Below are 12,701 nucleotides of genomic sequence, written 5' to 3'. Positions count from 1 at the left end.
TAAATTTTACCAGCCACTTTCAGCTCTCTGAAAGTCCAGTTTATACATCATGCTCACATAAAGTAGATATGCATTGAAATAAAATGATTGTGTAAAAAGTCACATAAACCAAATGACAGAAGTGAAGAGGTGCAAAGAATTGGCTAAAATAAACACAAGAGGAAGACAAACAGAGAGAAAAGGGGTGGAAAGAAGGAACAGAAATCAAGAGGCCAAAGCAGCGAGAAGCAAACAGAGGGAAGGAAGGAAAGAGGATGAAGGAAGAGAGAAAAAGCAGCAACATTATGTCCGATCAGCAGTTTTTGGTGAATGACATGTGCAGTGTCATCATATGTGTTAGTGTATGACTCAAAACGAAAAAGATCCAAGATTATTATAGATTTTCTTTGCATAAACCACATGTTAACCACACTGATATTTTGACTTCAAAAAATTTCTCCCTTGCATTAACGGTTACCAAACTTTAGTCTAGCCACACTGTACCCCTGTTATCTATCTGGTTGTCTTTATCTACACTAAATCTTCTTTGAGCTCTGCTGGGTGAAGTGGGCTGGAGCTGCCTTAATTGGGGACACCTGTGGTTAATGATTGTAGCGTTGCAGTTTGAGAGTATAAAACAGGCAGATAACCGTTTCTCACTTTACCTTCACTGTCTGCCATCATGTCTTTCTCTGGAAAGTTCCAGCTGGAGTCCCAGGAGAACTTTGAGCCTTTCATGAAGGCCATTGGTGAGTGTAATGACCGTTAGCATCAGAAATACTTTGCTGATGTTTTGTTGTGTCGTGTGGCTGTAACATGCTTGCAATGTAATTGGGCTTCTTATTGACAAAGTTGTAAAACGTGCAACATGAGAAGATCTCACAATCACATATGGTTAGTTGACTTGTCTAGCAACAACCTATAGTGCTAAATTACAACTAACAAACTGTACAGCCAAAGAAACGCAACACTACTCGTAATGGTTTCTTAACTTGTTGCTCTTCTGCATCAGGTGTCCCTGATGAACTCATCCAGAAAGGCAAAGACATAAAGAGCATCTCTGAAATCGAGGAGAACGGCGACAACTTCAAAGTGACAGTCACTACCGGCACAAAGGTCCTTGTCAACAAATTCACCATTGGACAGGAGGCTGAGCTGGAGACCGTCACTGGAGAGAAGATCAAGGTAAGCTGGACTATTTTCCAGGACATGAACTAAATATACTTGGCTGTAACTAGAAATTGAATTGATGTCATTGTTACAAAATCCTGTTGCACATTGCTCCTGAATTGCCTAAGTCCCTGACTTGGAAACTTAATCTCCTGTCATGCTTCTGGCAGGCGGTGGCTCAGCGGGAAGGCAACAAGCTGAAGGTCTCCATGAAGGGAATCGAGTCTGTCACAGAACTGGTGGATGCGAACACAATTGTCAATGTGAGTAGATAAAACTACTTCCCTAACTGGTGCTGCATGACTCTAAACAAGCTTCTAATACTAATCTCTTTTCTTTCAGACTATGACTCTTGGCAGCATTGTATTCAAGAGGACAAGCAAACGCATGTAAATATCAACACTTGGGATAATAAAACATTTTTAAAAGGCAGAACTGTCATGGTTTTCTTTACAATATGATACTGAATGTTAAGTTTATTGGGAAACCAGTGAACAGCTGTTTGTAAAATTACTGGTTAATGGTGAATTACCCACTGGAATATCATGAGAGCCATGGTGGTATTTTATTTGAGGGGTAAAGAGTCTGTGTTTAACTGGCTAAAGGTCACTTTCGCAGCTGCGGGGAACTTGAGTGAACTGATTACATGACAAGCAACAAGTGTTTAAATGGACTCCAGAGTCAACCTGTACTTAAGGTGTACAAAACCATTACTTGTAACTTCCATATAATGATTCACTCACAGCTTAAGTTGACTACCAGTTAGGGTTATTTGGTAACTTTTGAAAGTGAAGACTTGAGGAATTTAAATCTTGAACTGGCAAAATGGGCAGGTTGCTGGAGTTTAAAATTAAAAATGTGGACAGTAGGAGGAGTCTGACTACTTTAATTTTAACCTATTCAAAGGCTGGCAATGCCAGTACTTTAGACTGAACTCTCAACAATTGATTCACCTGACCTTTCTTCTGGTGCCCCTGACATGTTAAACTAAACTTATCCTGTGAAATATCTAAACATCTACATGGATTAGCATAGAATTTTTGTACAGATATGGTTCCCACTGACTATTGTACTAGTGCCACCATGAGATCTCCAAATCTACCAGATGGATTGCCATGAAATTTACAAACTTTCCTGCCCCCTCAGGACTAGATGTAATAACTTTCATATGGAACCAAATAACTGCAAAACTGCCTAAATTAACTTCCCCTTTAGCCTCAGCTGTTTGTTTGATGCTAACTAGCAAATGTTGCATGCTAACATATTACACCATGGTAAACACTACATGCTAAACATGTTAGCATTGTCCCTAAGCATGTTGCCATGCAAATGTTAGCATTTATCCCAGGGGTAGCAGGGCTTCTCCAGTCCACCGGATGGGAGTATTGCCTTTTCTTTCAAACACAACTATTACAAAACCATTATTTCAGACAAACTTTACCATCTCAATGAAATATCACTGCATATGTGCAGACAAAGCTGGTAGCATTTTGAGTACTGAGGTTCAAAACTTTGCTTATTTTGGGATAATGTTTTACTTTCTGATATAGTTCCTTTTACTTGTACACTATTAGAACCATAATTATGCAATCATACATTAACAACCAAAATAACAAGACTGAGTTTCATGTGGAGGTAAAGTGTACCTGATGAAACCTGAAAAGTACTACTTCTGGTTCTTCTAACTTAATGACTAATTTGTGTTGTCCACTGTAGTTGGAATATTAAAAACAAAAAGCACAAGTTTGGTGTGACATCTTTTAGTGAAAAGTATAACAAAAGTGATACAGTGATGCAGAAAATGACCTTGTGACTACAGTATATGGATAGATTCACACACCAATACTCTGTTTACAGTAAATGTCTACAGTCCAGCAATTACTTCCTCCGGTGGAAGAGGTTCTTGATTCCTTCCTCCACAGACTTGGGTTCATGCAGCATGGTCATTGGTTTGTTCTTCAGGGCTGCCTCTCTCATACTGTGGTAAACATACTCGTTCTGCTTAAACATCCTCAGCTCCATCTCTGTCTGCATGCGCATAGCCTGTAGAAATATCAGGAAGGAGATGTGAGTGCTTAAAATGTCCACCTGTTCATTATCTGTAGCATACAATAAACAGAAAGATTTGCTAGCCTGTGAATTGGCTAAGGCTACGTTCACAATACGTGCTGAGGTGGTCCAAATCCACATTTTTGCCTCCAGTTTACAAAGATCAGATTGTTTCATGAAAGTGTGAAAAAATCAAATCAGATTTTTTCATATCAGATCTGGGTTACTTGCATATGTGGTCCTAGATCTGATTCATATCCAGTCTCTGTCAGTTAAATCTGTGCATGCGTTGCAGTTTACAAACCTTAACGGTTGTCACACCGGAGCTGAATACATGTCACTTACAAACATGAATGTGAACCATCAACATAAAAAGATCGGATCTGACTAAAAAAAATCATTATTGAGCATTAAACCTGTTATGTGAACATAGCTTAAGTAAAATTTGAGCTAAATTTGGATCACAGTGGTATTTTAACAAATCAAATATACGTCTTGAGCTGAAAGATGCTATAAAGCTCCGTAGAGCTGAGAGGAACAGCAGAGTTGACTGATCATATTCTGTGGGTTCATCACCAAAAGCGACTCCTTTCACATACAAGCAACCGTTGTTAATATAAGAATATTTTTTATAGCCACTTACTTCCAGGTCCTTGGTGATGGGATGTGTTGGGCCGTGGGTGACCATGATAATGGCATAGGCCTTGCAGATCATCCCGTGGGCAATTTCTATCTGCCCGGCCTGCCAGTGGGTTACTCCTGCTCGCATAGCAGCCATACCGAGAGCGGCATTGTTTGGGTGGTACAGCTTCCTGTCGTGATAAATGTAAAGATTTAGAAGATATTTGATTTATTAGTGTACATATTCATTCATTTTTTGACACCAGAGACTCTGTGCATTTATCGTAATTGCAAGACTGCTCAGTATCTCTGCACTCACATGTATCCCTCCACCATTTTGCGGGCGTAGTCTGCAGCGTCGTCAAAGTACTGCAGGTAGGCTTGCACCTCACTTAATGTGCTCCACATCCTGAGCAGGTAGATGTGAGTGTCGGCCAAAACTGGCTCTGTTTTCTCTATGCATTCTCTGCAGATTTTTACCACCTAAAGAAATATATATAAATAAAAAAATAGAGACATTTTAAAAAGGAAGTAGGATTGAGCATTTCTGAGAGAGGTGATAAGTCTTGGATTCTGTTATGTAACAGTTTGGGTTTTATTTGATTTTAATTTGATGCTGTACCTCATGGTAGTCACCCTTTAATCGAACCTCGTCCATCTTCTCCAGCATTTTCCAGCAATAATCTGTTGCCTCTTTCACCTGTTCCTCTGAAGGCTGCGAATGGGAGCAATTGATCAAATGTTAATGAGAAAATCAAGCACTGTTTCATCAAGTTTTAATACACTGATGAAGTACACTCACTTTCTAGATAACACATTGTTTGTCTTAAAAGATAAGATGCTTTTGTTGAGTTCCATAAAGGTGAAGGTCTGATTATTTTTATCTTGCTTTTTTGACCTTTGACTAACTGAAGGCGCCCTGTCAAAGAGCTGGACAATTGTTATTCTGATAACACATACTATTTACTCTTATATTAACATACATGTACATAATTACAGAATAATTTTCAGTTATTACAGTTAGTATCAGGCCTAAACCAGGCATATCGCAACAGATATGGTCAATATATATGATTGTTTCAGTTAAAAAAACAAAGTAATAAACACCTTTAACTACACTCTGCTGATATTTTATGATGCAAGCCAGTAATAACTTGTGACACACACGTGCACTATCACACAGGCACACAGAGTGGGCTGGCAATCATCACACTGACAGTGCCTCGTGTTTCACCGATTAAGATAAGGTCAAGCCTATCATTTAAAGCCATTCAATTCTTACACGTTTTTATGTTTTTATGTTTTTATGTGCATTGATTTACAAACTTCAGTGTATTAAATGGTAAAATTTAAGCAGTTTGGCATTGGAAGTTGAATATAAATCATCTAATATAACAAATGTTCCAACTAATCCTCATCTACAATAAAACATTGAAATAAAGTCAGTTAAGACCCTGTAGTAGTTTAAGTGATTGAGAGAATAAAGTTTATTATTAGTAACTTTTCTGTATCTTGCTGCTTCTCAGACATGTGTGTGAATGCAGGCACACATACACGCAGTTTAAAGCTGAACTCATTGGAGATTATCTTTGCTTAAAATAGTCACTGTGGCTCTGCTTCTCATGTTTCCTGTCTGTACGTGTCACCCAAGTCAGTATAACTGTAGTGAGACTGGTTTGGTCGCTTTTTTTTTGCCTTGTGCAGTGTAATATTCCTCTGTCAGAGGACAAAAAACAACATTTCATGAAACAAAGACACAAACCTTGACTCCATCCTGTTCCCTTCCCGCCAGCTTCAAGTCATCTTTGATGTGGTTCTTGCAGTGCTCACACGTGCAATCAAAGAAGTATTGTGTTTTCAGCAGTCTTTGTCTCTCCTCAGTCAAATTCAAGAAGTCCACATACGAGACTGTCAGCTCCTCTCCCTCTGCGATCTTACCCAGAGCACGCAGCTCAATCCTGAAGATGAGAAACACTCAGTTAACACTACTAAACGCAAGCAGACATTTATTACATGCAGAGTGACTGCTTTAGTTTTCTACTATCAGGCTTCTTTTCTACAAATTGCACCTTTAAAAGCTGGTTAAACACTTCCATACTGTGGCTTTCAGTTCAATCAGTGCAGATGAAGGATTGAAGGAGTGGATGAAAGTGAATATCAGACAAATTATGTCACATTTAAACTTTTGTGAACAAATTTTTATCACTTTTCTAAACTTAAATGTTTTACAGTAAATGTATTTAAATGTTCACGATAAAGTATCACAATATTTTCTAACATACTAAATATTTCCTTTAATTTTGCAAAAGTTTGGTTCATTTCCATCATATAAAAAGATTCCTTATTTCTTTTAGCAAACATGAAAAACTAGATTCTGGGTCTCTTTCCACCTTTAACAAAATCAGTGAATGTTGAAGGAAAGAAAGTTTAAAAAAAAATAGGGCTTAAATGTGAAATAATTCTTGATATTTAGCTTATAAAATGGAATATGCAGTTGGAAATATGGTTTTTAGTCATGTTTGATCTGATGTTACGTGGTGTTAGAGCTAAACTAACAGGAAGTTGTTTCAAATGAGCTGATGAAATACACGAAATACACACACAGCACTTTGTGGCATGATAGACAGAGACACAGTGCGGTACACACATGGACGAACACACAAAGTGACAAACCAAGTTCACGTTAAGATTTTGTGTGGAAAGGACAAACGGTTTTGTGGTAGATGAACTTACGGAAGGTGAAAATAGTGCAGAGAAACAACCAAACCAGCCTGTTGTGATGCTAAAAAATCTAAAAGTTAGAGCATTCAAGTAATTTGTTATTTTGACATATTGTATAATCACTGAATCACATCAAACCTACAGTGCATACTACAAAGCACTGCTGACAAAGACGTTTATTTTGCTACAGTGGATGAAATGGGAGCGAGGATGGTAAACTGAGTAGTGATGGAGCATCTAACATATCTCAGTGTTGCTTTAAACGGTAACACACTAAAGAGGCTTTAGGCTGAGGTAACGCACCTCCGTTGAGAATGAAACATAGCATTCACAGCCGATTGACTGAAAGACAAACAGGAAGCAGTTTTACACCAAATGCAACCTGACAAAAACACGTTAACACACACACACAGACAGATTATAAAAACACTGAGCATTTTACGCTCTCAGTCAAGTTAGATTCTGCAAAAATAAGAAAAAAGACAGTAGACATCATTGAAGAGCACTTTTTTTTAGTAAACTAGTGTTGTGTGTTACTTACTTTCCATGGTTGAGGATGACAGTACAGTTTGGCCAGCAGTCATGATTCACTAGACACAGATTTGGGAAGACTCCCACTCCCACTGCCTGAAGGCCCCTCTGGTCGCTCACAGTGAAGCCGTTACAGTTAATCTAAGAGGAAGAGTGGCATTATTCATGTGAACACAGGACTGGTCAAATTTCTTTTTGCTTTCACAGAGATCAGTTTCTGAAGTTATGTACAAAACTTATGCACAGCGAGAATTTCAAAAGGCTCTTGTGAATGGTTTGCTTCAAAGTCTCCACTAATTTCTTGAAAGGGTCAAATGACAAAAAGTAGGCAATATGAACGTAAATAGACTACTAGTAAAAGATTACAGCCGTGTCCTAATTCAGTGGCTTTTTCTACATTTACATTTCAAAACTGAATATGTGATAATGGGTCTAGGACTGCAACTAAATGCTCATTTTCATTATCGATTAATCTGTCAGTTATTTTCTTGGTTAATCGATTGGTTGTTTGTGTTTGGTCTATAAAATGTCAGAAAAAGGTGAAAAATGTTGATCACTCTTTCCCGAAGCCCCAAGGTGACGTTCTCAAATGTTCTGTGTCCACAACCCAAAGATGTTCAGTTTTACTGTCACAGAGGACTAAAGAAACCTGAAAATATTCATATTTGAGAATTAGAGAATTAGGAAATTTCTTTTTAAGAAATTACTCAAAACAATGAATCAATTATATAAATAGCTGGCGATTAATTTTCTGTCGATCAGCTTATCAACTAATCATTGCAGCTCTAACAACAGATTCCTGCTCTTCAAATGTGGTTTAACTAATTCAGGCCAACATGCTGTTATCAGGTTAAAATAATCCAGCTAATTTGGTCCTTTGAATGCAGTTTGAAGATTGATTTGTTAATCCTGGATTATCTTGAATAACAGAGGTGAAATGAGTAGAGAGTTGAAACTGTGATGATCAAGTGATGGCAGTGTTGGGAACCCTCCCTGTTAGAAATTTAGATGATACCAGTGAATGTGGTCAGACTGCCAGTGATGTTGGCTGGATGATTGGAGCGGTCTTCCTCTTTGAACACGTGCAGAGTTTTTCAGTGATAATCGTAAGCCTGCTATAAAAATGAAATCTTGCTAAAAGCCTCCCAAAAAGCATCTTAAACTGCATAAACAATTTGCAGCAAAGTGAGCTCTGCAGTCAGTCGTTTAATACATTTTGGTGTTTCAAATGTCAAATTAAATGCCAAATATTCTGGCCCTATTGGTCTTTTAACACTCAGAAGCTTTTAGTTGTATTGATTCCTTTTTAGTGTACAAACTTCATCTTTTTGTATGTTTCATCATGTATAAGTGCAGGTAACTCTTCATTATAAAAATTTAATTGTGATAATTACACCAATAGATCATAATGATTTGTCAATAACCTGCATGTTCTCATCTAAAATGGTAATGATATCAACATTCTTTAATTATAAATCTAAGAAAGCGAGACGTTTGTTTCTCACACTGAGTTTATGTAAATTGTTCATCCTAAAATATCTTAATCAATAAACCTGAAGTTTTGCAGGCTTGGAGTTAAGGACTTGTTGCTATGACAACATTTCCAGATGTATTTTCAGCCAGTTTTGAAAAAGCCAAAAAATCCAGACTTGTGTCAAATCGTCAAAATTATAATCTGGATAACCTGTTTATTCATGTATGGAGCACGCGGGTTGAGAAATGCAGTCAATTTTTTGCCTGAATTGTTCAACTGATTCATGATTCATTTGAGTCACCCTTATATTCATAAAACCCAGAAATATCACATGACCACTTCATATTTACCAGGTATTTGCCTTCAGGTGTTGCAGGGTGTAAAAATCTGAAGGATTTAAAGACTTAAATTTGACTGTTTGTTCTTGTTAGCAGCCCAGACATGTTGTTAAACACTTCTGTAGATATTTAACTTTTACCATTAAAATGGTACATTGTGTGCTGGCTGTTACCAAGCGTTAAAGTTAAATGTCATGAGTTGTGCTGCAGGTATGACTCCTCCGATTATCACCGGTATTTACTGCTTTGTCTGCCTTCGAGGGAAACTTTCTGGTGGTAAACATGAAGGTATTTGATTTTCTGCTTTGACAAGGATGACTGAATGTATTAGTTTTGGTCTGTTTGAAGCTATCTCATATGGGGAGGAGAGGCAGGTCAACCCACTAAAGAAGCCTCTGATATGGGACCAAACTGCTTTACAGCCATCTACATGAAAAGAAATCAATGGATGTCAAATACACATTCTTTAAACGCACCACTCCAAACATATGTGAGACGACGTCAAGCGTGTGCTGCTTGCTGCTACGAGGCCAGTAGTCCAGGAAGTTGTGGATATCCACTTTTGTTTCCTTCAGCTCATCCTCTTGCATGTCAGCAATGTGGTCCTCCAGTTCGTCCAGTGTGGTCAGCTGCATGTCAGACACCACGCTGCCCTCCTTATCGAGGCGCCACATGATGCGGGCCACCAAACTGACCACAAAAAAAAAACAACAATGAAGAAGAAGACATGCGACTTCAAGGGCACAAGCTTATGTGGCCAATAGTGGACAGAAAATACAAGTTAAGAGTCCACAATCAGAGAAAAAAAAAAAATTGTTGGTCATTGAGGTCATTTATTGATCAAACATCAAGAATCATATAATATGTTTTTACCCCTGCCCACTTCCACTTACCGGATGCTCTCATTGGGTGCCTTGCCATAAGCTTTGATGGCACCACATTCTTGCTTGTGTTCGGCCCAGCCGGCGCGCTGGCAGGTTCGATCACAGTAATGAGCAAATTTGCACTGGCCGCACCTCTGGAGCTTCTCTTGTCTGCGGAAACAGCTGTGGCAAATACGCTCTGCCAGACTGCAGAGAAAGAGAACAAACAGAAAAACTGAAGTTATTATGATATGTATATTACAGTACATGCATAAATTACATTAATGCTGGCCAAATGTACTGTCATAGTAAGTTATTTTCTCCTCTTTATACGTGTTTTTCTGTCAGTTTCAAGATGATCTTGAATTTTAGCATGAAAGTTCTTTTGATATAATCTTTCAGGTGATATACAAGTTGATAACCTGAGAAAGGTAGCTGATTCTTGACATTAGGATTAACACGTGTGACAAAATAAAACTAGCTTTTTCAGATCTTTCGGCCACATGAAATGCTAGTAATTGAAACTTGAGTCGAGGTTATTTTTTCACACAAGTTGGTATCTCTTCTAAACAAAATTCAGAAATATCTGTAGTGAAATTACAGCCCATTTGATGTAAAGTCACATTTTAAACCACTGAGTAAATATTTTACTAGAAATGTTTTAAGTTTTGTTTAAGATTTCGTCAGATTCTCAAAGATGTTAAGATATTTTCAAGATTTTCCAGAAAAGTCGTCATACAGAAAACCATGGAAATAATGATGTAAAGAAGAAAACTACTAAGTAAACTGGCTGAAAGATATCAAAAGATGCACATGCCATTTATGGGCAATGATAGGTCATTTTTGTCTCTCAAAATGTCTTCATTTGTTGAAATAGTTTGTCCACTTCACAATTCATCTCAAACAATACTGATGACATTTGGAAAAACATTTTTGTGTTACTAATTTCCAAGTCTGAGAGGTATGTTTGTTTCTGATTGTTCCAGATACAGTTATTGCTATTACAGCTATTTAGTGCTTGTTACGTCATAATACCAGCAGTCATTAAGTTACAGTTACGTACACATATTCCCTTGAGGATGAACTGTCTACATTGGATTTGCCTCACAAACATATGTTCACATGAGGAAGTCATTTGTTGTAAGATTACACACTCACATATCATTGTCAATCCAGAGCAAATTGGATTCAGGATTAGGATACAGTAGATTAGCTGTAATTTTAGCGTTAAAGATAAAGAAATACAGCTCAACTGCACAAATCTCCCCCCTGATGACCATTTCTGATCCCATCCCCCATCACTGGACACCCACAACTTCCATCAGCACTGTACCTGTCAAACACAACAGCTGCAAGACTGGGCTCAGAAAAGATGACATCTCCAGCCCAAAACTCCTTTGTGGCCTTCAGACCCCTCCCTTTCTCAGGTGTGGTAAATATTTCCACGTTCTCCATGGTAGCAGCACCGGTTCCTGAGACACTGGTGGACGAGAGAGGAGTATTTCAGTGCAAGAGAGAGGCTAAATACTGAGCTAAGGGTAGGGTAGTTGAGGATCTCGTAGACCAATCAGTTGCTTCTGTGTTCTCCAAGAATGACAACTGGACATTCCACACCCAAGGTACTAAAATAGCCGTCCACCTCTTGAACTGTACCAAGAGAGATAGAAAATGGGTTGGTGGTCTTTCGTCACATTAGTTCGCTGAGAAGTAAAATGTCTTCAGAGGACACACTTATCAACAAAGCTGACAGCCTTATCTAGGCATAACTCCTCTGAAAGTCATTTTATTCTCTCAGACTCATTCAGACATTTAAATTTTTTGTCCTGTTAACTGGCAGAAAGTCCCCCAACCCCCCCCACCCATGTATTGGTAGGTGCCCAGTCCCAGAGGGTTATTTTTGTCCCTCAGTTGGGCCTGTCTGTCATGCGTCTGTGGTGACGTTGGACAGCTGTGAGAAGGTTGACAGAAGCAGAGCTGAACTATTGCTAAGCCTCCACGCTGTTCTGGTCCTTTCTCTAACTTACTCTCTCTCTCTCTCTGTTTCTAAATGCAACATAAGTTATGACGTAAAGGAAAAACATTGCTGTCACACACACACTGTGGGGACAAGCCTTTTGGTGAGCTCAGAAATTAGCTCATTGCCTACAACATGAGTGGACTACCACGTTTGGGTTCCCACAGTGTGACACATACAAACACAAAAACTCACTAAAAGGCATGTGAACACACATTCATACATTTTCAGCCACACTTATTCTGCTTGTATGTCAGTGCTCCACAGACCAAATATCAGCCAGTATTTAGAAACCGCAGTTTGTGAAAGCCTGTACTGACCAACCAATAACATCCTCCCCACTCGAGACACCAGATTTTGAAGGTTTCAGTTGTATTCTCTGACTCTGAACCCAAATTATTATTATTAGTCAAATAAATAGTGGCCCCCTGATGAAAGCTTAAGTTTGATTTTCAAAGTTTATGTCAAAACTTTTTCACAAATCTAGCATAAATAAAATAAATACAAGGCCTGTGTAAACCCTCACCCCACACACACACATACACGCTATTTGAACAGTGCATGGTGCTGAAATTAAATCCAATTAACCTACCTACACAGATCAAATTTTCTTGTCATTTTTAGCCAAATGAGTATTAAAATAAAATGTTAGCCCTCACTTACAGATGGGACATGACATCTGCCCTCAGATATAATCCTAAACAGTGTTATAAATCAATTTTATTCGCATTAAAAGAGATAACAAAACATATAATCCTGCATCTCCTGCGCTGGTTAATGGCCCCCCAGTGAAAACTCCTGAAAAAACTGGCTATAGTTGAACCTAATTGTTAATTTGTCTAATCTGTCGATACAAATTTTACATATTCATGTCACTGTTCATAGTAATAAGTGTGGACAGTTCTACTGTATGTAATGCTAGTGTTCTTCTGCAGAACAAT

General features: G+C 38.3%; 2 protein-coding genes across 3 annotated transcripts; one reads left to right on the top strand and one right to left on the bottom strand.

The window, feature by feature from the left end:
• The first annotated feature begins 575 nt into the window (after nucleotides 1-575).
• Nucleotides 576-1,584, top strand: LOC137199093 (fatty acid-binding protein, liver-type-like). Its single transcript, XM_067613217.1, has 4 exons — nucleotides 576-728; nucleotides 992-1,164; nucleotides 1,320-1,412; nucleotides 1,492-1,584. The coding sequence occupies exons 1-4, from the start codon at nucleotides 662-664 to the stop codon at nucleotides 1,540-1,542; spliced, it is 384 nt and encodes a 127-aa protein (XP_067469318.1). The 5' UTR covers nucleotides 576-661; the 3' UTR covers nucleotides 1,543-1,584.
• A 1,309-nt stretch (nucleotides 1,585-2,893) lies between these two features.
• smyd1b (SET and MYND domain containing 1b) lies at nucleotides 2,894-11,344 on the bottom strand. 2 transcript variants are annotated; one of them, XM_067613192.1, is made up of 10 exons: nucleotides 11,080-11,344; nucleotides 9,777-9,953; nucleotides 9,360-9,573; nucleotides 7,082-7,212; nucleotides 6,844-6,882; nucleotides 5,582-5,777; nucleotides 4,442-4,534; nucleotides 4,139-4,302; nucleotides 3,842-4,010; nucleotides 2,894-3,192 (listed from the first exon to the last, which is right to left on the bottom strand). In XM_067613192.1, exons 1-10 carry the CDS (start codon nucleotides 11,199-11,201, stop codon nucleotides 3,028-3,030), a joined length of 1,470 nt encoding a protein of 489 aa, XP_067469293.1. In that variant the 5' UTR covers nucleotides 11,202-11,344; the 3' UTR covers nucleotides 2,894-3,027. The 2 variants fall into 2 exon arrangements, with proteins under 2 accessions (XP_067469293.1, XP_067469303.1); XM_067613202.1 differs by lacking the exon at nucleotides 6,844-6,882.
• Nucleotides 11,345-12,701: the final 1,357 nt, after the last annotated feature.

Source organism: Thunnus thynnus, chromosome 2 (genome assembly GCF_963924715.1).
Source record: "Thunnus thynnus chromosome 2, fThuThy2.1, whole genome shotgun sequence".
NCBI lineage: Eukaryota > Metazoa > Chordata > Actinopteri > Scombriformes > Scombridae > Thunnus > Thunnus thynnus.
The sequence above is the reverse complement of the archived record's forward strand: the minus strand, read 5'-3'. Positions and strand labels throughout refer to the sequence as shown.